This window comes from Manduca sexta, chromosome 8 (genome assembly GCF_014839805.1).
Source record: "Manduca sexta isolate Smith_Timp_Sample1 chromosome 8, JHU_Msex_v1.0, whole genome shotgun sequence".
Taxonomy (NCBI): domain Eukaryota; kingdom Metazoa; phylum Arthropoda; class Insecta; order Lepidoptera; family Sphingidae; genus Manduca; species Manduca sexta.
Genome location: NC_051122.1, coordinates 2607437 through 2634280, shown reverse-complemented (window position 1 = coordinate 2634280; position 26844 = coordinate 2607437). Strand labels below are relative to the sequence as shown.

The 26844-nt window shown below is 37.9% G+C and overlaps 1 protein-coding gene across 4 annotated transcripts in view; it reads right to left on the bottom strand.

The window, feature by feature from the left end:
* The window catches only part of LOC115451372 (fibrillin-2), a 46568-nt gene extending 20985 nt beyond the window's left edge, over positions 1–25583 (bottom strand). For 2 of the 4 annotated variants that reach the window (XM_037436583.1, XM_037436584.1), the window contains exons 1-9: positions 25378–25407; positions 6362–6522; positions 2418–2500; positions 1973–2089; positions 1702–1806; positions 1412–1519; positions 922–1100; positions 267–428; positions 2–89 (exon numbers count right to left, since the gene is read on the bottom strand). In XM_037436583.1, the coding sequence (XP_037292480.1) occupies positions 2–89; positions 267–428; positions 922–1100; positions 1412–1519; positions 1702–1806; positions 1973–2089; positions 2418–2500; positions 6362–6522; positions 25378–25392 (1018 nt within the window). In that variant the 5' untranslated portion in view covers positions 25393–25407. Of the gene's footprint in view, position 1; positions 90–266; positions 429–921; positions 1101–1411; positions 1520–1701; positions 1807–1972; positions 2090–2417; positions 2501–6361; positions 6523–25377; positions 25408–25428 lie in introns of those variants that run through there. The other 2 variants (XM_030179661.2, XM_037436585.1) reach the window with 2 other exon arrangements.
* Positions 25584–26844: the final 1261 nt, after the last annotated feature.

The window sequence follows — 26844 nt, the reverse complement described above, 5'->3', positions numbered from 1 at the left end:
CCCATACAGTACTTTTTATCCGGCGTGGGGATGAAGTGGGGATTACAAAGACAGTAGTAATCACCCTCCGTGTTGACACATTTGCCGTTCTATAAAAAATACAAGTTTATTTAGTTAATGATTTTTAAGAACTTCTTCAGAGTATTTAAATAATCATCATCATCCTCAGCCCGTTAAGACTCACTGCTGAACATAAGCCTCTCCCAAGGTAAGCCACCTCTGTAGGTGGGTCTGTAATTGTACTATTAATAATGTATCGCGCGTACTGGGCAGATGTCGGGGTCCTCGCACTCGTCGATGTCCTCGCAGTTGTTGGTGGTGCGGTGGCGGCGCTGGCCGGGCGGACACTCGCACGCGAACGAGCCCACGGAGTTCACGCAGCGCCCGCCCTGGCACAGCCCCGGCACCGCCGCGCACTCGTCGATGTCCTGCACACACATCACATATGCATATGGACATTATAAACATAACTACATTAATGAACTCAGCAGCAGTTACGAAATGTTCAATCAATTTACAATGTAATAAAGCTCTCCTTCAACCTTAATTACTATCATTTGAAGCTTTTGACGCATTTACAACTGATCTCAGATATATGCTGGTAGTAGAATATTTTTTATATTCGCTCGGATAGTGATCTTCATACACAAGGTGTTAAAACCTGCAATAATGGTCCACTAAAATGTGACGCATTTCAAAATCAGCCTGTGTATATCCGGATCCAATAGGCTGGCATAATTGTCTCGACTGCCGAGGGGTAACCATGTCCCATCATCCGACATTCTATTGGACCCCACTTCACTTGCCGTCAGGTGCACTTAGCCGTACTTGTATAAAAAAGAAACCTATTTATGTATATCTGCGATAAGATTAATTTGTGATTTTGTATTTCTATTGTTTCTGTGTGGATAATGTCCTGACCTGGCACTCCTTGGTGGCGAGGTTGCGCAGATGTCCGTGCGGGCAGTCGAGCTCGCCGCAGTGTTCGCAGGGGTGTCCCCAGGCGAGCCCCACGGTGGCGCAGCACAGCTGCTTGGTGCACACCACGCCCTCCAGCGCGCCCGTGCACAGCGCGCCGCGCTGCTCCGTGTAGCACGGACCTACACCACAAGCCACCATCACTACCTGAACACCTGACTTATACCACAGCTACGTGCGGTGGAATGAGGGAACAAACTTCTTCAAGCGTAATGAAAGTAGTCGTTAACACTAAATGACGATTAAATTAAGGTAAAGCTAGGTCATAAAATAATGGGGATGAATCTAGAGAGTCTCAGAAGTATCCATTATGAATGAATAAAACAATTTCTAACTAGACCTGATTCAAGCAGTTTACAATGTTTCCCACGCAATATCTTAACACGCCAATATGAAACAAGTAGCCCTATAATCTAAATGATCCTTCACTCACCAGTTCGTCTGTCGATCTCACACCTCGTGCCGGACAGGCCGTGGAAACACACACATCTGTCGGGTGCTATACATCGCCCGCCGTGCAGACATGGCTCACGACAAATCGCTGCAAATTATAACTTATGGTTACTATAAAAAGATAAATCACCTTTTGATGATGATGCTTAATTATTGATACCAATTATGATGAAGATCGAGATGTTGCTATTTTTGGTATGCACTTACGATGGTAATGAGAATGTTGGTAGTGTTTTAATTATGAGTTGTATAATATTGAAATATGCTTACGTTCGGTACAGAACTCGCCGCTCCAGCCGGGCGCGCACGCGCAGGTGCCGTTGGTGCAAGTGCCGCCGTTCATACAGATCCGTCTACAGCCACCCTGCGTACGCGCTGCATACAAACAATACATTGTTACAACAAACATTCGTCTAACATAAACCATTACATAACGTTACTGTTACTCTGTCTTAAAACCTATGAACGGAATTATCCTATATTCTAGTAAAAAAATAACTTTTAATAGTAGTATGTGACAAAGGAATGCTAATAATCATACCAGGGTAAGGGTACATCCCTCCCACTCCACAGGAGGGCGCCTCCATTCCTCCGGGACAGCGGCACATGTTGGGCGCTATGCAAGCGCCCGGCGAGCCGCAGTCCGGGCGACATATCGCTGTAATCAAAAAAAAGGTTTTGACTTTTCTCTTATAAATTGATAACAGCTTTATAGGGTCGATCCTAAACGGATACAAAATTCGGTATACAAGACAGATCTCTTTACAGACTTTTCAAAAATTTTTATATCCAATGCAGATGTTTAATTAAATAAGATTCAGAAAATGGATAATGCCGATCGGCTTACACTGATAGTTGATTACAATATTAAATTTAAATCTTTAGTTTGACAATTATAACTAATCCCATCAAATACAATAAGGCTTTAATATACAAACTTTCAAGCAGAAGGAACAAAAAGTGAACACACATGAATCAGTACTTACGAACAAGACAGAGTAAAGAGTTTGGCCTGGAGGTCCAGCCAGGACAGCAATGCGTACTGTTACGGCTGCGGCACACGTTGGGGCTGCAACAAAATAATATATTTAGAATATTACACAGTACTATGTAATATCTTTTAACTTTAACTTGGCCATTACAAAATGTGCTACTTGGTTCACATTCACGTCACGTCGATGAAAATAATTTTAGCGTTAGTACCTAAAGTTCTACGTTGCCCGGACCCTTGCTTTGTGTTTCTAGTAGCGAAAACAAAATAAATATTAAATCTCTTAATCTTATTTCTAATATTTTCATCCAACTTAAGTTACTACTTTAAAACGCTATTGTAATCGGATTTCTTTTAAATCATTCTAATAACTTACGCGGCCCTGAAGAATTAAGATGATAAAAATATCAACAAACATAAAGTTATCGGGAAACATGACGCGGGCCGCATCATCGAAGTAAACGCAAACATTGATTTGCGAAAGATAAATAATTTAAAAGATTCTATTGTCGCACTATTAACAGATCTGAACATTGAATTCAAGGTGACGTGAAAAATGACTTTAGCATCAATGCCACTATTAGCGATTCAGTTGTAATGGATGCCAATATTTTAACACTACTAAATAAGTAAATGAACAAGTCGCTAAGCTATTGAAACAATACGACTGCATATAAATAGTAACCACAGTCCACACCAACAGAACCTGCGTTTCGCTTGTCATGTTGACACATTACATATTGTCTCATAATGCCCAGTAGATACACTAACTGTAGTCTCTTATAAAAGAGAACACAGCAATGCTAACAGAAAGAACAAGTAGTGGTAGATATCCAGACCCTCGCACACGAAAACCATAAACACAAAATAAAATATGACGCAATCATCAAATCAGTAAATTAATTGCCATACCTACAAATGCAACTCCCAAGGTTTGGTTTATCAGCTAAAGATCTACAGATGTATAGGAATGAAATAAATCAACGACATTCAAAACTAGACCAACGGGTCAGAGAGTATCTGCGCGTCCTTACGATACGGCGGGGACCTTGAGCCCAAATTAATATCAACCGACGTATCTATGAGATTCGCGATGCATTTTGCATTGGGGTTACATTTACTTAAGCCTCAGGTTTCTGGCGATGAAAAGTTAGAGGTTCGATGTTTAATCTGAAAGAAATATTAAATATTTTGGATGTAAAAGTAACGGAATAGTAAAAACCTTTTGCAATCACTCATTCCCCAACTATTATATATATTTTAATTGTCTGTTTGCTTTTATTTCAACTGCCCCAGTATTCCGTGCAATTAAAGCATCGAAATTTCAACCCCTCCTATAATCTTGAGCATAATTTCTATAAGATGTTATGATTGATTATGGATAAGCATGCTAACATTGAACAGCATGCTCCAATGGTGAAGCGTGGGCTCTTGCCGTTTAGGGCGGATCGTATGTTTGCCCCCCAAGGCTCCGGGCGAGACCAAAAAACAAGGCCATTTTAATAATTAAAAATAAGACACGCGCGCATACATTGAGACAGGACAGGCCAGAAAGCTCTAGCGACAAAAATTCAAATGTTAAAAAAAACGATTTCACGTTTTACCACCTTCCTAAAAGTGCCGCTCGGAAAAGCAACTACCTTAATCCACTGACTTTGTCGTCTAGTCATTTTGAGTATAAATACAGAAAGGTAAACACATATAACACACGTGATAGGTAACCTTATGATACGGTCAACGGGTCACGTTGCCGAAAGCGGGTAACATTGACGAAAGTCATCGGCGTTGCATTCCGGATAGTGATAAGCTATCGTAATTGACGAAAATAACCTTTATGCTGAATTTGAAAAAATCGAATTTTTTACTAAACATATGAAAATGGGGAACAGCCAGCCAAATAACATCCCATAGATGTAGCCCAACTAACCTAATTATAAGTATAGACTTACTGACAAAACTCATAACACAGGTATAAAAGAAAGTCTTCGGAAAGAAGTAACCTCTCAAATGACCGGGCAATGTCCATAATATAGTAGATGCAACATAAAGCAACTTTATAAGCGAAGCTTTCGCTCGCGGAGTTCACAGCTCACGTACCACCAAGGAATTTGTAGTCCTTGGTGCAGATGATATGAACGAGCAAATTTTATCGAAAATAGTCGTCAGAATATCAATAATTGTCAGTCACTATTGGATACAAAAAATTATGTCAGTAAGGGTTGATCGGATCTTCTGAAATTTTGTAGTCCACGAGTTAGACCAAAACCTGCACTAGGCCAATGAAACAGTACATATTGCATTATATCCGGTTGGACAACAGCCGTGTGAATCAATTCGCCGATTAGGCACGCTCAATGGAGTCCTGGAGTGACGCACCGACCTTGGACTCATGCAGCGTCACCGTCCCACTGAACCTCGCTCCCTGGACCGCGAGCGTGACATTCGGGAACGCGGAACCGCCCACACGTATTGTGTTACGTTATGGGCTGATTGTTGTGGAAATTTAAAAAAGTCCTTTGTTGGGTGGAGTTTCGTGATGGCACGGTTGGGTTGTGTTCAGTGGCTCTGGTCAGGATTAGTTCAAACTATTTTTATTTATTATACAATATTTTTCAAAATATTGTATACTAAAAAAAAAATATTTTAACGCCTACTTGTATCCATGATTACTGTCGTCTTAAAATTACGAAATGTAACCTGGCTTCCCGGCGTATGCCCAAGAATCATTGATGTGTTATTTTATAATTACAATGTAGGGTTAGTCAATTAATATCATATCTTTTTTCACATAAGTAATCATTTTCTGTGGGAATTGAAGTAGATCTCTAGTTTAGCTTAGGTTGAATTAAATGCTAACAACCGCGCAATATTACCCGATACAACATACAGTGTTAAGTCAGGAGCTACTTAATGGTACCAATTCAAACTTATTTAGTGGTTATATATAAAAATAAAATGGAAGTAAATCAAAGCACAAAGATATTATAACAATCCTTATAAAAGAAAGACGTGTAAACACGTCGCGTCAGTCGTCGGAACCCGACGCAGCGGGAATACATAGATGGTTATCTTTGCAGCGGCGCGACGCTGCGTCGCACGCCGTTTTTAATGCTAATCCAACTCGGGTAAAGTTTTGACCACACAACAAGGATCCGACCAGTGGCGATGTTGGAAACAAAAATACAATAGTGCATGCATTTATGAACACAGTCACATACGACCAAGATACGAAATCGGACGTTTTAGTTGTGGATAGAAAAACTAGCAAACTGATCACCTTATGGTAGGTGATCACCCTTTCCCATGAACACACACAGCCAATTTAACTGTGGGTATCTATATACATAAAAATGGTTTAGGAAATACGAGAGAATTTATTGCAAATATCTCATTACCTATAATATGGAGCGCAACAGACAAACATGAGAATTCAAAGTGGTCAAAGCTTTAATGTTATTACACAGTCACTTTGTGTGTGATTGTAGATTTAACCTTTAATGACATGGTTATATTCAAAATATAAGTATGTAGCAACAAGTTATAACACAAATAATATTAGTTCTTGACTAACTTTTCCATGATTAAATGTCCCCATAGAAGTCAAGGATTATAATGTAGCAATATAAAATACATCAACTGCATGGACAAATCGTAGATCATACTAGTTGTTCCTGTCATTATCGAAAGGTTCTTGGTAACGCTTTATGGAAGAGTTTCGACTACAAAATATTCTGCAAGTGGATTACATTACTACAAGTATAAGCTCCTTTCATCATAGTCAATGTGATTATTATTAGCAAATGGTGAAAATGCTTCAACGCCTATTACACCCTCTACAACTTCACGAATAAGTTGATGTACTGCTCTTACTTACTTCTTTATTTATAATTGCTTATTAAGATGTTGATAATGATAGTTATAATGGTTCTGATAACTCACCCAACAAACTGTTTGGTAGTGCGATCGTCGAGCGTCCTCGGACCGCGCTGCCAGTGGCGCGGGCGCAGCGTGCTCTGCGGGTAGCGCGGCTCGCAACCGGCCACCGCCAGCAGCGCCAATGCTGCCACTATCCGCCACGATATCATCTTGGCACCATCACCCTGTTGGATACAACGTCAACAATAAGATAACTAGCTATTAGCCTTTTTATTATTTTTATACTATTAAAATGCAATTAAAAAAATATATATTTTGTATGATAAAAGATTATTTCAATCATGCATTACTTTATTCTGATTCAAGACTTTTGCTCTTTAGATTTTTCTACTTAAATATTTCTCTTAAAATTATACACACGCTTAGTACTCCATGTCTCTTACGAATCAACAGGAAAAGCAGCTACTATTTAATAAAGCTCTATAACATTGAAAAAGCTATATACAAAAGAATAATTTAAATACTAAAAGATCGCACTTAATCTATTTTTTAAGGATGTTTTCTTAAAAAATGCATCGATAATTGTTATCTTAAGACCTTGACGTTAAAGTTGCCGATCGAGAGAGCACATTTTGGCACAAATCTCATGTTTTATAATACATATCAATAACTGGTGCATCCAAGATAACATTTGACATTTGATTACGTTTTGTTTATTTTCGTATTTACATTGATTTCATCCAATGCTTATCAGCTATGAGAATAAAAAGCTACAAAAAAATATCGCATGTTTTAAACGCCCACCAAACAGAACATAATACATACGATTACCAAATCTAAGATTAACGGGATTTTGAATTCGAGAAATTATTTTCACGCAGGCGGAACCTAGATGAAAGCTAGTCTTTATAAATATAAACTTGTCAAAGATGTTACATAAAATAACGTAAAAACTTATTTTTCACACAGTATACGATGACCAAGCTGGAGTTACTATTAAAAAGTACTTAGCCCGCTCTAGGATGAGGCAACGCGAAATTGTGAAGAATTTACTACGTCTGTAAATTATGGTTGTGGAGATGGAAGTCGTTACGCGATGTCACATTGTGATTTATTTCCTATAGTTTTAGAGAGATGAAGGACTTCTACTTCGAATTACAAAGCACTGCGCACGTCATGCACACACGTTAAATGTACTATGTCCAATAATTATATACTAACTACGGTGTCCTTTAAATCAAAATATTGCAAAATGTTCGGCGACAAAAATATATACTTAACATGGTGAAGCCGATAGACTGCCACACGAGAGATCAACCAACATGAAAATGAACACGTCAGTCATCAATTCACGTAGCAAAGTCGAACTTTATTAAAAACGTTGCGGCGCCCCACGTTAAAATCCCCGTAACAAAAAGTAACATTTAGGGATAGCTCAACTTCCTATATGTAAAGAAATTTTCGGGACCAGATCAGAAGTTTTGAAGATTACCTTCGACATCCAAACTATCAAATATTTCTTTATAAATATTACTAGTACGTGAAGAATAAAATGTACTCCCTATTAAGCCCATTGCACGCACGGACGACTGTGACATTTGACATATTTAAAATTCATATAGAGGAGTTCGGAAAAATAAACTGTATTATGTAAAATATGTGTTAGAAATATATTAAATTCTACGATTAAATCCTAAATTTCGATCACTGCACGACCACTACTTAGTATAGACACGTTTCAAATATAAAGAAAGTGAGATCCAGCCGTCATAGAGTTATTCAGTGCTACGAGATAGTGCAACGGGAGAAGGGCGAGAGCGGCTGGCGGGGTGGTGCGGGGTTGGCGCGGGCAGCGGGGCGGGGGTCAAGGAATCTGTGCCGAAATGATAACGAGGGCCGTCGACCCGCACCGTTGCACTATACGCACCAATAGCGGCTATATTTAGTGTACGGGTGGTTAGAAATGTCGTCATTATCAATAAGAGAGCTTAAAGCTTGGCGCACATGCTCCTAACGCTAAACTTGCTGTATCTAGTGCGAAACGATGCATATTGTTCACTCTATGTAAAAACGTGCGTAAAATACAGTGTATTTTCATTCGCGGTATTTACTACTGCCTGACCTTGATACAATGAAAGAACGAATAAAGCGAGTTACTTGCCTGATGCTAAGCACTATGCTTCTTCGAACAATTACAACACTAGTCGACAACCGATACTGCATTGCTTTTGTGGACACATTGTAATTTAACTCGCAACGCCTAGTAATTATCTACAATTTCTGTCTTTCGAGCTGGAAGAACAAATACTAGCACATTGAAGATTGTAGAAATAGCCGATTAGATAGTACTACTATTGCCAAACATATAGCATGCTAAGAAGTTGCACCGGCCGCATGCAAGACTGCAAGGTAGTACAGTGAGTGGTCGTATTCAGTTATGGTTGACGAACACTTCACAATAAACTAAAAATTTACGGATGTCTGACCCCTTAGCATCAGACGTCGATACCAAATGCAAAACATACCCTACATTCATTTTGGTGCAAGCCGGATCCCTGTCGTGGCCGAGCGGCAGCAACTCTACCACTCAAACAGACTTCAACATTGCAAAAAGCCACTTCGACTATTTTAAAACATATTAACTCTGAAAACTTTTATTGTATGCATAGATTATATTATAATTTAACCACAAATCTTGACCGCTATAGCCCAATAGCCACGTGTCTCACGTCAGTACCCAAATGTTACGTATCACGTATATGAATGTAATAGTTATAATATGGGTGTCGGGCAATCACAGGATCCATTCCATTCGCCCATTGTCGCGTGAGTCAGCGCTGCCGAATGCCGCCGCCCACGAGGCCGTGCTCCGTGCACCGCGAGCTACCGAATGGGCGAATCGATCTGTATTGTTACTAGTTTTTTAGTCTGAGAGACACATCTGAGAAGATACAGTATGTTATGAGATCAACGAAAGATGTTACCTTCTCCTGATAAACGCCACAATAATACAAAGAGTCGGTGTTGTAACCAATAAATTTACCAATACAATATATAAACCTAGATGTTTCTTAAAAACTAAAGTCAAGATTATTTAAGCTTAAGCAATGACTAATTGTGTACGTTTCTAATTGCGTTTTTGGTAATATTCATTAGCATATTATAATCAAATGCGGGTGGACATGTGAAGGTCTGTTTCTCTGCCACAGTGTATAACAGAATAAAGATAATTAAAACAAAATCTTTTAAAGAATAGTGCAGCATTCTTTATTTATTAGCAATTATTAGTAAAAAGATTCCTAGGATCGGTTCGGTTATCCCAAAGACTAACCACTACAAACCTCACAATCTCTACCTACTACTTACTCTACCACCTTACCTATAGATGTAGATTATAGATATATAACACCAATTAACACGGCACTAAGGATTACACAGCGTTGCCCGATTCCCGTTACAATCAAACTAACGATATTTCACTTAGCGTGAAACGTGTCTCTCCTTCGGGAACATCATAAATAAACTCAAAAACGCATTCATCATTCACCGGCCGAGACATCGCACAACCGTTTTGTGTCCCTCGGGAGTTAAATAAACACACGATGAATACGATCTGATGAACTTTCACCAAATAACGTGACTCTTCGATAAATAAACATTACGATTTGAAGCATAATATTAAGACGAATGTATACAGTAAGCCACAACTTTAACAAAATACAAGCTGTGATACTGACTTTGTTTACCTTAATTTATATTGCATACGGTTAGTTATAGAAGGCTGATGCTCCAAATATTACCATGATAAGAGATTAGTATATCCAGCTCGAAGGACCACAAATATCAGTTACAAACAAGTACAAAAGAAAGATGATTCGCAAGTGGTAGTGACCGGAGCCGTGGAAGTGATGAGATCAGTGATGCGCGCCATCCAGTCAGAGGAAGCGGCGGCATGCGATTTAATCAATACAGATATACCGGCCTCGTGCTCAGTACATGAGCTAGCGGACAAGTGGTTAAAAAGCTCCATTATTTACAGTGATCTATCTGGCACATTTAATTTTTTTTAGCATATTATATATTTCTAATACGATAATTAACACATTATAATACATAGATATAAAAATACCGGCACATTATCGTGAGCACTACACATGAACTTTGAATTATGAAGCTCTACGTGACATTACATTAAGCTCGTCTCCCAGAGATGTTAGATATGAAGTTCAATACTATCCACTGATTACAGTGACTTCAATATTTTTATAGTTTCTTTGCACAGTCCTCATTGTCGCAGGAAATGGTATGAAAAATCTTAAACATGTTAAAATCTCACAATTTGATACAATTTGTATACACCAACAATTACCAATTATATGTCACATTCCGAGGACATTCAATTTTCTTTCGACTTGACATCATCCCAATATAGTAGACCAGTATTCGTGCTGTTACAATCAAAAATGATCTTCAGCTCATCAGACGAACGTGGGAGTGTGGAACCACGTGACAACAGTTAATCTAGCCCTTGTATAATTTAATCAGTGTGGACAGCATCACAAGGCCACGACACAGGTGGGCGTTCCACAGTTTTACAGAGATCTCGATTCGGGTGCGACTTTGTGATTAGGAATTATTTTATTCAATAAACTTTAATAATGTGAAAATTACCGTTTACAATTAAAAAATAACAGCTTCTCATAACTATTATTTATGCTATACAGATGAACAATTTACATTATAGCTTAAAAATATGTATTTATGTTTGTTCCGATTATGATTATCTTCGTAACATTTGGTCCGACTTTGACAAGATTTTCAATGATAGATAGCTAATAGTAAGTTATGTCTGAAGCTAATTATATCAAAAGTGTTTTTAATTTTACCCAAAAAAAACACGATTCATATTCGTAAAAACGCACACATCCTGCTCTTGTTCCGAAAAAAAACTTAAACGCGAAAGTGCTACGAGAGAGTAAAACCTAGTTGGTAAATATTTATTTATTTTGATAACATATTTACAGTTTCCTACATCTAACTACATATCTCGATGAAATATAGAAACGGGCCTGTATAGCTAATGTCGACGAGTCCATCAAACGGCATGATGGATGGTGGCATATCAAAATCCTCGCGAGCACCACGCGCTCCCATCAATACCGATAACCAGACCATGGTGCACTAGCGAGCGGACATAATATAAAACATTACAAAAAAGAATCAGAATCGTGACCATTACAAATATTAGTTATGTTCTTCGTCCTCCGTCCACTGAGGTCCACAAGCATAAAACTTTTCTGGAATTAAAGGGAATTAAAAAAAAAATAATAATTTCCGTTACTCTCAAATTTTATCGTTACAATATTTTTTTAAGTCATAAGTAGTTGATTGTGATTGATACTAAAAATAACAGAATACAACATTTTAAACATCATCATCATCAGCCTATATCTTTGTCCACTGCTGGACATAGGCCTCCTCCAATATGCGCCATTTTACCCTGTCTTCGGCCTGTCGCATCCAGTTCTTACCAGCGACCTTTCGCAGATCTTCACTCCACCTAGCTGGAGGGCGACCTACACTACGTTTGCCGAGCCGTGGTCTCCACTCAAGAACTCGTTTACCCCATCGGTTATCGGTTATTCGACAGATATGCCCTGCCCACTGCCACTTCAGTTTGCTAATCCTGTGTGCTATGTCGGTGACATTGGTTCTCTGACGAATGACCTCGTTACGAAGTTTATCCTTCAGAGAAACTCCGAGCATAGCACGTTCCATAGCTCGCTGAGCGACTTTCAGCTGGTGGACCAGCCGTACTGTGAGAGTCCACGTCTCGGCACCGTATTTTAAACAACACCATAAATATTAGAAACTCCTTGCTATATTAGCTGTCTTTCTTTAAAGTTATTGCGTTCTGTTGCCATTTAAAATACACGATTATCTATGATCAAAATACAAAACGCCCGCGCGTGGTGCGTACGCTGCGCACGCGCATCGGTCGAGTGCCCCCAATTGAGCGATTATTAACGCACGCCGATGCGCCCGCGCCGCTAACTTCTTACGATCCATCGCTAACACACACATCATAACCTCTACAATAGCCCTTTACATACAGATAAATTCTACCGATAAAGTGATGTTTAAATAAAGTAACAATGAAGATCTCATAACATTATGGGGTCTTTAGCAATTTGTAGGGAAGTAATTAAATTGTCAATGAGTGTCTTCATTGTGTAATTAAAGCAGAAACAAAAATAACAATAAAATGTACAGACACAAATGTAAGAGAACGCTGTTCTGTGCGAATTAACCGTTCATATACGAGCAATGAAAAGTATCTACCTATTTATTTTTCAGTTTTATTCCAAGAAAATACTTTAAAATTTTTAAGTAAATAAAGCACCGGCCAATTTACAATAAATAATTAACTCATGAAAATTTTAATACAAAGTATAAAGTTTTCAAAATTTATAATTTATATTTATCTAAACGTAGCAGTCTTTAATACTACTGTTCTTATTGTGCAAATCCCTTAATAGTAAAATTTTACCACACCTGAACCCTGTAAACAACCTCATATCCCAGTAACTCCGACTACGAATAGAAGCTAATGATTTAAATAGAAACCCTACCGAACTGTTCTTTGACTATCAAGGTGGTCCGTATTATCAATACGAGAAATAAAACCACCGCCACGGTGGGCCTAATTAATTACAACGTGGAGTTGATTAAAGGCTCCTAATTATTGTCTAAGCGTGGGCGGCGGCCGATAAATAACTAGATAATGTAATTAATTTGTTTCCGAACGGCCTTTGGGCCGGCTTAGCATGGTTTCGACTAATCCCAAGAGACATGTAAGAGTAGATAGAAAAATTATGTAATATATAGGTTAGAACGTAAAGAAAAAACTTTGTACCCCATTTGAAACACATTGCGCGACCGCCCCGAGGCAATTCCTTGTGCGTGTGTGCCACACCGAATGCACGCCCATGCACGGCTGGACGTTTGCCGCGGTCCTGGGCGCACAGTTAAGTCTAAAAACCTCATGGTTGTAATTCACACTGAGGCCTATAAGGGCTCGCAAACAGTTCCTGGTCTTCTCCCCTCCTCCCATCCTAAGATAGTTCCTTGTCCTTCCCCCACACATCCTTCCTAACTATTCCTACGGAATGCAGAAAAATGAATTTATGTATAATATATTTTACAAATATATAAAATTCGACAGTCCAATTTCGACCAGTGGACGACCACTAGTACACAATAATATAGTCAAATCTCAATAATCATACTCATTTAACTATGTGGAGCACATAAAAATATAATATATACCAATCAGTAATGTAGAATGTCTTAATCCGATTATTATCAGGCTATACTGAGTTCGGGAACTCGCTGACTCTAATACCACAATCCAAAACATACTATATGCGGTTCATTTGTTTTTGTGCAGGGATTGAATCCACTGCTTTACTCAGCGCATTGCGGGTGATACGAAGTTCTACGAAGACGCTTACGGGGCAACGAAGATTCTAAGCATATTATCCTATGGATTACATAAATGTGGAAGAAATACGTTTCTACGGATGTACAATATTTTAATAAAACAAATATTGTTATAAATGTTTTGTTTTATTAATGTTCATAGTTGCTCGCAATCGACATGCGAATTACTTGTACAGAAAGACAATTTTCGCTTACTATATTCAACTTAGGGACTTCAAGAAAGGACTTATTAAACAACTTACTACTAAAGTAATGTTGTAATAATCCCTTTTTCAATGAATCTGAGATAACAAATATAAATACAAATTTCAGATTGCATCAAATCCTAAATCATCACGTAACATGCATTTTATTTTACCTTCTCACTCTAAATATTTATGTTTACATATTTAGCACAAGAAATTGGAACAAAAACATTCCAGTTTTATGTGCGTTACAAAATTATTACTTTCTTTTATTCTCCAAAAATCTTGCAAACAAAACATTATTGAATTTATAAATGAGGTCTAGGATTCCTTTAACATGTGTATTGTTTTTTTCATTTAATCTATATGACGGCAACCAAAGAAATAGAATGATAGCGATATTTTTTTTATGAATGGCCTATAGTGACGCATACACACACTCACGTCTGTTATTCCCCAAGGGGTAGACAACCCAACTGTTGCCCGCACTTTCCACACCTTGTGTATTCCGTCCTATACTGTGATAGAGGGCACACCTATCACCACGTAAAGCACAAATTACAGTCTCTGAATGTACTTAATATGCTGACCACGAAACTGACCATCTGTGACGGGTTCTTAATATCTATTCTGTTAATTCATTGTTTATGAGATACGTTTAATTCGTTCCCGCACCAATCGCAGATAATAGGGTCACGAAAAAACACGCGAATCACATTTCAAACTTCAATATTCATCGTAATTCTATTACTGTGTTGATAATAAAAATACAAAATAACGAGCTAAATGCCAAACAGTGAATAACATCGTAAACACATTAGAATCACTAACATCCCATAACAGTACCATAAAATGCAAGAATCCCACACCACCATAACGTTGGTATAAACAAACGCCAAATAACCACAGCTCGTATTAATATACCACCGTATCGGCCACAGACCAACCATAAAACAGTAAACACTGTATTTACGTTTTCGATCGCGTTTAAGTTTTTTAACGCAAACATGTCGCTCGGAAAGCAGAAGGAAAGCCCATAATCAATAAAATGAACCACTTTCACGTTATAGAAAAAAAAAATCTAATTACTAGACAAATAAATATAATATACTTTACATAGAAGCAAGATAATACATCTCGATTGAAAAGTACAATTTAATGCCATGAAGTACATTGTATGTATTGAAAAGACGTGTGACGTTGACACTATCAGCTACTCCCATTACAAGTAAAAGCAAAAATCCATTTCTCAGGTATGCAGGTTTCCTCACAATGTTTTTTATTCACCGTTAAAGCAAGCCATAATTCACAAAAAACACACACATAATTTTTTAGAAAAGTCAGGGGTGTGTGCCCTTGTGATTTGAACCTGCGGACATTCGTCTCGGCAGTCCGTTCCACAACCAACTAGGCTATCGCAGCACACGTACATAAACATTACAAACGAGGTGCTGGTGTCGACGAACGAACAGACAGCCGGGCGCCCGACATCATGATTGATCGAACATTGATACGTGGATTATGCGCGTCAACATTCCACTGCTATTCAGCAATACTAAATACTTTTTAATCACAGTTTAACAGTACTGTATTTTCGAATGCGTATAGTCAATTGGGCAAAGCAAGGTGTACTATTTGTAAACTTCTTGTATGGACAATGGTATGTTATTAAGAAGAGTTGCAAAAGCTGTACGGTCCGGCGGTGCGGTGTGAAAGAAAGTCACACTCTAATCGCTTTATATCCAAAATATTGGCTTTTTCTGGTAAGAGAGTTCTGGTCAAATTTTATAACAGACTGGCCATCGTACTATTAAATAATAAAATATGAAAAATAAATCAATAAGAATGAAAAAAAAACCGTTTAAAAATATCGCCTGAAATGATTACAGTGATGACTTTGGTATAGCCGTAGTCCCTTGTCGCTCTATTAATATCCTTGCTAATGTAAGTGATCAAGTTACAACTTAGAACTCAGATCACAGTCAAAAAGATTAATGATCTATACTGTAAGTTTATACTGTGTCCAGTTAATACCTGGCGCGCGAGACTTATCAAATGGAATTACGGAATCCACGCACAAAAGCTCAAGTTGATGGTCACTCTGATGAAATGTCAAATGGGAAAATAAATGAGGAATCTTTTTATAGCAATAAAATGGGTAACATGCTTATACCAGTTGTGGATAACTAACACCAGAGGAATGACGAACTTTGAAGAAATAGAAGGAATATTGGAAGAATAGACAGAGATATGCACCATAATAATTTTAACTAAACCTGATGTATTAAGGGTGTAACACTATTGAAATATTGGGATTGGGATTATCAAATATGAACCCAATATAAATCGTAATAGAGATGCAAGTTGCTCATATTTCTTTGCTCGATATGATGAAGAATCAATTGCCACTACATACGGGATGAATAAATCTTGGGGAATATAAACGCACCTTCCACCCGTTCTGGACACATAGTCTTAACTGATACATAATGTAGTCAGTTTCTTTGTTCGATTAAACGAGACTATGACAGAGCAGTGCAGGTTGAAGAAAATGAAATAAAATGCTAGAGATATGAAGCCTAAGGTACTCGAATTGTTGGTCACATGACCTATTTCATCTCTAACTGTGCAATAAAAAATAATATCATATTATTAAACTTCCATAACTGATCATGAAACTCCTTTTTGTTTGTTAGAATAACGCCAAATTCACTATAATGGGTTATTACTAGCACAAATAAAATTCAAAACAGGACTCTACCACATTTATGTACCTTCCTCTCATTAATTGAATACATACTGCACTAAACTTAAAATTCAAAACAGGACTCCACATTTACCTTCCTTTTATTAATTGCATACATACTAAACTTACCAAAATGTTTGAAACACAAAACATCACACCACTACAAATTAATCAACACCATTTTACCCACAAAATTCACAAAAACAAAATACCTGCATATCAGGCCAGGATACAGATAAGTAAAACAAACGCGGCTAATTACAATAGCGGCTGTCGGCCCCGCATGGTCGGCAGGATGATTGATGCGGCGGCGCGCGTGTGACTGCCTGGACGACACCACAGTAATTAGCTTAAGGCAACGCTCGCTTAGCTGTTATTGCTCCAATAAAACTTGAGGTAATCGGTACGATTCTCAGGTTCAATCAAGGTTATAGCTAGATACGTTTGTATGGGTATCTTGAACATACTGGCAAATGAGCTGATGATGATCAATCATCTTCACCTGTCTTATACACCCACTGTATCAGCAGAATCAATTCGCTGCGAGCATTAAAGTAGGGGGATAATATGAGGGTGTTTTTGGCTCGGAAAATGCAAGCTATTTCCGCCATTATTGTATAAACACTAGTATCCCAGTTGAAAGACATTTCGCGTAAACTGATTTTCCCTCAAAATATTTCTTCTCCGGGAATCGAAACTTGTTCAAACATAGTGTTATCTCAGAAATTAAAACGTAGAGTAACCATCGTAAAATGTTAACCGACAATGTTTATGTTCATTACGTTTTCCGCAAATAAAATGTTCCGTTTTACAGCTCACTATTTATAATATGTAGAATTTTAACGCCTGTTGTAAATCATCGCCTCATTCGTGTAGTGCGGACTGTGCAACCGATGAGATCAAAGTTCGTTCCCCTGCTACGGAATCGATCATCGATGGTATCTTGGAATGGATTTCTATGACTTAAATACTGAGTTTATGGATCCAAAAGACGCGCGGGTAGCCCGAAACTGTAAAATATATTGATCCAAGAAACAGGCGAGTTGTTCACAACTGTATTTGAGCCCAAAGCGGAAAACTCGATAATACCATTAGACAAAATTAAGCTCAACGAATCTAGCACCTATTTGAAAAAATGCGACAAGAATATCAAGCGTAACCTACCTGAGGTGAAAAACGACAAGAGACCGTTGTCTTTGGTGCATGAGATGGGTCTGAGATACCGAAAAACTAGTTGCACCTTTACTTAGGCGGGCTTACAACTATAAACTTGTGTATAATATACACACAAATAAATTGTTTTAAAACAAATAGGTTAAAAACGTACATTCATAACGGCCTGTATTTAATTGATAAAATATATTCATTCATAAATTATAATAATATTTGATAACATACATTACATTCTATGTATAGATAAGTATATTATAAATGTTAGGTATGCGTTAGTCACGTTGTAGCATGAATCGGCAAGCTCGGCCGTATTGGGCCAATGTTTTACATAAAACTGACACGAATTGTCACCGATGCTGTTGCAAATTTGAACTTCTAATTTCATAATTTCGAAGGCTGACTCAAGTACGAAACAATTATTTTAACGTTCTAACAACATGGTATTTATATCTATATATATAAAAGAAAGTGGTGTTAGTTACACTATTTATAACTCAAGAACGGATGAACCGATTTGGCTGAAAAGGTAGCTGGTTGGTGGAGAGGTAGCTTAGAACCAGGAGACGGACATAGGATACTTTTTATCCCGTTCCCACGGGAACGGGACGTGACATAAGACGTGGTATAAGAAAGCAAAATTTGGTATTTAGATAGTATAAGACCCTGGGAAAGTTATAGGCTACTATCCCGGGAAAATATATAGTGGGACTTTTATCCCGGAAAACTCCTTCACGCAGGCGAAGCCGTGAGCAAAAGCTAGTCTTAAAATTTTTTTTTACTATGATAAAAAGTAATGCAACCTTTAATAGCAAAGTTTAGAAAATTTCCCTTTGTTTACGGTCGTCAGCATTAGTGATTTTTCTGGAATTTTGGGTATTGACGAGTATTTTGATTACTTAACATCCGAAAAATTCATTTCCCGAGCTACTGCTACCAACTTACAACGATATCGCGTTATTATTTCCAAGCAAAATGTGAGGTCCGGCCGGGTCGCGGGTTTCTGCTAGATAAAGACAGCATTATCGCTCGCTATATAATACGTGACGAAATTACGTATCTTTGTCGGGCACTATTATTAGGTCAAGGCCACTCATTGTAATTTAGGCCATATACTGTGGTGTATTAGGACTGGCATAATTTCTAGTAACAAAAAGACACAAGTCACACGTTGGGCGCCATTATACTTGAACTATGCTGTAAGTAACAATCAAGTAATATAGCGAAAAGACGATATCTTTGCGGTCCGGACACTAAACCAAACACCATTTTACGAACGCTATAGAACCGTAAAGCCAGTCTCTCGCACATCATATCAGAACTATAGAAAGAACTGCTCGACTTGGGAATTGGAAAGAAGTGTCTCCTTACGGCAACAACCCTAGACTTGAACGAAGTCACGGCCGATCACTATACAATATGAATTTCAATTTTATCGCTGCGAGAACAAAGAACGAGTTGGTTCTATGTACTTATTGTGTGTACACATACTTTCTTCACAGTCAACACAATTTGAAAGAAAATTCCTTGCAAATCATACTATGGAGGAATAACTTCTCCAAATCAGAGGCAACAAAATGAGGCTACATGAACCTCAAGGAAATCCCAAAAATACACAATGATTAATATCAGTTGAGTAATCCGATTCCGGGGGCTAAAGGTTGCGCCGCACGAGCGACAGTCCGCTACAAAGATTAGTCAGTCAGTCAGTCGGTCAGTCGGCGACGCGGCTTGATTCAATACGCTTAATTTATAAGGATTCACTATGAATTCTTACTTATTGATCACGGGAAATGGGCACACGTTTTGAAATTAGGCTAATTTGACGACCTCAATCCCAGGAAGAGGTTTAAGGTACCCAATTTTATTTATAGAGCAGAACATGCCATTATAGTTCTCTACCATACATACTGTCGCTTCAGATTTCTATTAGACACTTCCAATCAGCCATTACTGAAATAAATGTTTTGATTTATTGTTATTGTTTTAACAACAGCCTTTAAAATCTAATCCGTCATTAAAATCTTGCCTACTATGAAGAGTACTAAAATCATTCCCGTACAAATCGAATCAAACATCCCCATTGAATCCTTCGATAGAACATGAAAGCAACGTGGAAGTGTAACCGTATCGTCCATTAGAACACAAAGGGACGTCTGACAGAGTAGGAAGCGGGCTCGGTGTGCGTTACATGAAAGGGCCACTTAGTGCCGCAGATAGCTTAATGTACCACGCAAATGTGTGCTCTAAGATATAGCACATATTGGAATGTAACAACTATTGAAATCAAGGAAGCGATACCATGTTAATAAAGAATAGATTTCTTAAATTGTTCAAGATATATATAGGTTTGACTATTTTGCACTATGTCACTAATAAGTATTTATGGATGTATGTGATCAACACCTACAGTTACCCACCACATAAAATAAGCTGATTAAATATTTGCTCGTACATGCATCGAACTACTTTGAGTTATTATCAAATATCCTACAATAGACAAATTTGGCTATATGACGACAATATTTGAATAGGTGTAATACTTAAATTATATTTCGCAAGTTATAACTCAGTCGCCGCAAACGCTACAAGTCATAGACTCGCCATACGTCTGAATTCTTAATACTTTAAATTACACCTGTATGCGACTGCATTGTGCCTGCCCTAAGGTGACAGCTACTAGAATACTTAAAATCAACAACCATCTTCATACCACACAAGCTTTTTCACTCCTATATAATTCGCAATTATAAAAAATATGGATGTGAAATTCGAACTTCAAACAAACATATAAACAGAAATCTGCAATGCAAATGCGTTCTCAACTGATCTTATCTAAATCTACATCCAGCAAGACTGTCTTGACAGCTTCCGTGGTGCGGCGCGCGATCAGACGGCTAGCGACTATGAAACGAGAGACCGCGAGAACATACATTAAAACAAGTGTTTATGTGATCCATATTTGTTTCTATAATGGATTTCATACATAGACCTAGAATAGAATGTAAGGTTGACTAAGATTTAAAGTCATTGTGCAACCTATGTATTAACCTACACTACAAACCTACAAGTATTGGCCGCACGGTCACTGTCTCTTCCTATAAAGAAAACATTTTTGGATGGTAATTCCGGATGCAGATCAAGACCGATATTTTTCTATGTCGAAAACAATATAAACTAAGATATATACCATATGTTGAATGTTAGACATTCAAATAAAACTATTTTACGAACTTTATCGCAGCTTTTTGTGCCATTATTTTGTCCGAACGTTAGTCCATTATGGTAGCTTGTTAATTTTTAACAACTAATTTACTTTGTTTAGAAATCCACGCATTTAACGTAGAAACTTACCTCCTGGGACTAAGTCCATTGTATTTTGATTATATTCAAAATACAAAAACATACCACAAAACATGAGTTCATCGGAGAAATAGAACCACGAATAAACAAAAACAAATATACGAGCACGTGAGAGCTCGTAAATTGTCTAAACAGGTCGATGCTTCGCTAATCGGCACAAGAGCATAACTCACTATTGAACACAGACAATAATAACAAATCTGATGATTTAATAAATGTGTTGCAGCGTGGGGTGAGAATTAAGTTATTTTTATAGAAACTGGGCAAACGGACAAGTCGGTCATTTGGTGATAAGTGACTAGATGAGGTATTGAATACACATAAACCAATCAGGAATATGTTTCTTTATTTATTTCAGATTATACATTGAGTTACCACAGCAGTAGTATAACGATGGTCATATTATTCTGATGCACAACCAACTTAAAATGTACAGCATTCATTAATGTAATGCGTACATTGTTAAATTATTGTATTATAATATGTTGCCAACTACATAACAGCTACGCTACCACTTTGCAATGATTTTCTCTACCACACCCCAGAGAGGTTAAATGGGTGATAACCCTACAAAAGCGTTTCCATGGTAACTGCACTATGATATAAATTTGTATAAAATACATATTATAACAATTACACAATATTTTTAAATCCATACATAAATCTAGGTATTTGTGTTAATCCGACTGTATCAGCATATTTCTAAAACTGTAAACTATTATATTGTATTCCACTATTTTGAAACCATGCATGCATCACTATGTAATCTAACAAAAACCTACTGTAACTTTAGACCATATAACTCCTTAAGATGGATCCTGACAAAATTGTGATTTATACAACTGTACTGGAATACAATTACAGTATTGGAATACTGGTAGTTAAAACTACATTGTAATATAAAAAAAAAACGATAGTTGATTTCTTCCTAGCCGAATTTCGGCCACAGCCGCCAAACTCAACGAGGAGCAGCCAAGTACGCAGGACATATTATAGTGCCCAAGCGTGTGCGCAATACACAGGTGCACTATCTGTTCCTTCACTCTCATAGCCCGTTGAGACGGCAATCCGACATTACCGGAGAGAGATCAGGCGCAAGAAAAACCTAGTGACCACTTTTTTGGCCCGACCCAGAATTCTTACCAAACTCAGCGCGATAATCGTACGCGTATCGTCAATTACAACTACATCACCGAGACAGTCAAAACTACAGTTACATAATCAACCACACAATTCCACAATCAAATAAGTGTCCGGCAAACAATATCAAAAACAGCCGCGAACAAATTGGAACAACTATAAAAATCCCATTAAGCCATCCCGACGAAAACAATGATACGCGACCCACAAGCGAAAAACCGATATGTGCAAAGTGTGTCAACGGGACACGCACACTAAGGACGCGCGGACGCGGCTGCAGACTGCAGCTGTGCAAAGTTTACGTCGCCTCGCCTTTTGTCGCTCTCCAAATGCGTTATTCTCTTCCTGACGTCGTCAAGATCAGGGTTGGTAGAGTCGGTTCACCAGTTTGGAAAATGCCTGTTGGACTAGCTGTATTGGCGCAGCATTGTGCTACTCTTACTGAAACAAAATTTGCAGATACGTCGACAGGCAATCCAAATGCAAAAGTTAGGGAATCGATTGCAGAACAAGAAACAGAGTTTTCAACCTTCATGTATAAAGATTCGTTTAATTTGCTAATATTTGTTTCGGGCAGCAGTATTGTTAGAAAAAAGTATTTTAAAGTACCCATGACACAAGCCTTGTATCTTTATGTAGTCAATATAATATATAATTAAAGCTGACAATGGTAATTGATGACTCATCTAATCATAGCAGTGGATTTTAAATTAAAATCTAATTTTCAAACCCCACAAAATACGCAATTAACTAGTCTAACCTTTCAAAACCAACACCTGACAACAGAAATAAATTTTAAATGACAACGCGAGAAATATCGGCAATAAAGAGTAACGACCATCCATAAAAACGAACAATGGCGGAGGACGCCACGCGCTGCGACCGTCGCTGCTCTGGACAAAGATTTTAATGTTTACGATGATTGTCTCTGCAAGATTGTTGCGTTAATAGAAATGAAAGACCTATAAATTATACCTATTATCGACTCGGTGACCTAGTGGCAGCATAAAGACACAAACTTCTGTTCAGTTGAAGAGTCAGACGGTTCATTTTAGTGCGCTTTAGCATTAATGTAGCTGCATTGAGAGACAGCATACCAGACCTGAGAACTATGTAATTCTTAATTCGATTCCCAAGCGTTGCAACTGAACTATTTGCGCTGCCAGTGAGCTTCACATTACGGCGCCAGACTTACCATCTATTACAATGGGGCAGAAATAAAGTCGGTGAAAAGAAGAATGTTAGCGTCACAACCTCTTTAGTTGATTTTTTTTATTAATTATGATCGCCATCGCTTCTTCGGCCTTAACAAATATTATAATGATAAAGCCACATTGTGCAACCAATATAGCACCACTGCCTTACAAAAAATCGACAAGAACTAGTAGCATTTTAAACACGGTGCAAATATGAATCAGCACGAGTTAAAGTGCACGAGGGCCTAGTTGGGAATGAATCGGTCTGCCGCGTCGTGGGTCGCAGGTTCAAAAGCCAAGCCACACACCTCTAAGTTTTCGAAGTTACGTATGTATTATTTATCAATTATTGTTCCCTTTAATGGTGAAGGAAAACATCGTGAGAAAACTTGCATACCTAACAATTCTCTATATGAATTGCGAAAGTGAAGTCTGCCAACCTGCACTAGGCCAGCGTAATGGACTAACACCTAAACCCTCTCAGTAGTAGAGAAGGCCTTGCTCATAAGTGGGCAGTACACAATACGAGGCTCATATTATATAAAGTATAGCACTAATTGCCATTAATGGTCTTACCAAATTCCATAACGAAGAGAACACATATCATAATATTGCAACAATTCATAAGTATCCAAGTAATATTACAACTTAATAGTGTAAAGTGTACTTAGAACACAATTAATTTGCGAAGTTATTAACTCTACAATAATTTACTTTAATAGTGTGTTACAAGCCTACGACTTAAACGATTTAAGTTGTAATACGCAATTACAAGTACCTAGGTAATATATTTGTATGTGTAGGTACCTCTTTAAGTACTTTTCCCAAACAACAATATACGTTGTACTCTTTTGTGTCATTCTGATACTGTAAACAGTGTAATTACTGATAATTATGAGACTTAAAGATTTGTAATGCGTTGTAATTCTACTGGGTAGTGGGTGGTATACCTTCCATCAAGCATAAAAACTATATAATACTATAAATATACTCATTTATAAAATAAATTTCGAGAAGATATCAAATTGTAGAGTCATAAAAATATAATGTAGAACAAACAGATAGTTCATTATCAATCATTCAATGAATCTTGTTCTGTGAAGTAAATTAATAATCCTACCACCAGACAATACGAAGCTCACTACGAGCTTTAAAGCTAACTCTACATAAAAAAAAATATTTTTTTATTACAAGCAATTTTCAAGACTCCACACGAAATTGTTTTTAACAATATAAAAAATATATTGGACTTCGTTTATTCTGATAAAAAACCAATTATAATCTAGTGTAAAAATGTTACTAAAACCTATGGGATAAAATAGAATTACAATGATAAAATCAAATTCTAACACTTTATTTGAATTATTAATGTCAAGTCTTTGGTCGAAATAAATTGGTTATTATTATTTTAATATAAAACTGTCTAAATGACACACATGGTGTATGTGGGTGCCTGTCGTCCAGTAGGTATATCACAATTAAAGCTACAATCACAAGTTTCCCACACATGTTAATTTAGCGACGGACGTGATACGGGCCGCGGAGATTGCGCAAATCGGATAGCCTTCGGACGGTTCCTACTACGATAAGGGACTCCTAACCCTGGCCCTATTATTTACATAGAGCACATTACCCATGGAGAAGCATAACATTAATTATCTATGATTAAAACAAATCTATCATGAAATTACGATATTTATTATATCGTTACAAATTGATAACAGTACAAGCCGTAGGGGTTGTAAATTATATACAATGCATTGCGTAATACGATACCGAGACAGGAGACATGAGTCCAGCGTGTCCTGGAATGTACACACTATTTACCATCGCACGGGCTCCTCACGGGGAATCCGGGGTCCGCGCCGTGGGCGAATGCTCGTACGCGACCGGATGACGATATCCGCGCTCGTTGCGCGCTACGGGGCGGTGGCGAGCGCTTGGCTCGGCGGCACGCTCCCGACTGACGCGAAATCGCGAGCTTTATCGGCGCGGGCGCGGGCGGCGCGAGCGCTGCCGGTGCCGCTGCCCAGCACCAGCGCCGCTACTCGCTTCATGTGCAGCGCTTCCGCCCGCGCCCGGCGCCACTTACGCTAACCGCACGCTACTGCTTTTGTTTCTAATTGAGCAAATATTATGATTTATTTATTCCATTACATTATTCATACAAACACCTGAAGTTATATGCAGTCCATGTATAATCGATCAAGTACATTCTTCATTCGATATTATAACGTATCCTGTATTTTCGGTTTCAGTTATTTGTTTGCCATTTATTTAAATCCAATCAATGATAATGCGAATCTAGTACTCTACCAGTACTACAAAACGAAATTATATAATTAGATACTTAAAGTTGGTACCGACTACAATAATAATTGTGCAATGTACCAAATGGATGCAAAAGAGGATTTTCGTCTGTTTTTTCTCGGGTAAGCAATGATAAGCAATAACGTGTGTTACAAATAGAATCGACCAATAAGAGTCATCGGGTGACACGTCCCTCGAAAATGCTAAAACAATGCCTTAGACCTGCATATGCTAACCCCGATACCAACCTGTATAAACGGCTTTTCAGCACGTGTTCTTCGTCAACAAAGAACCCAATAATATCTCTAATAAACATCAAAATTATCGAACTTATAAATTCCTCAAATTTGAAACGGGAAGAGAACCACCGCATTACGTATGTAAATAAATTAGATCGTTACATTAAGTTATGGGTGCAGTGTGCCGGCGTCGAACCCGGGGCGCCCCGCGGCACACTCCACGATCAACATTTACATAAACCATACAGATGAATTAATCAACATGACGCACTCGGCCTGCTCCCTTCATTATCTACCAGTTTGACTAGACCACGAGCGTGACTGCACTCGTGTGTGCCACAGGAATGTGATCTCAATTAATTAAACATTGGTATGCTTATACATCATAAGGCATACAGGAATATAACCAAAAATATAATTCCAAATGCAACGAACATTTGTCTCGATGCAAGAAAAATCTATCGTTTTGTATTCCAATTCTTATACACGCTGTCTTACTTAATAAAGTTCCAAATAACCAGATAACCCAAAGCTAAAATCTGGTCATGATCTAGATGTGAAAGCATAAAATCTTGCACACGAGTTCTAGACACAATAATTCATATAATTACTAATTAGACCAATATTATATCATAGACCTGGTACAATAGTAAAGGATAGACCACGTTTTCACGAAAGACAACTTCGTGATGCT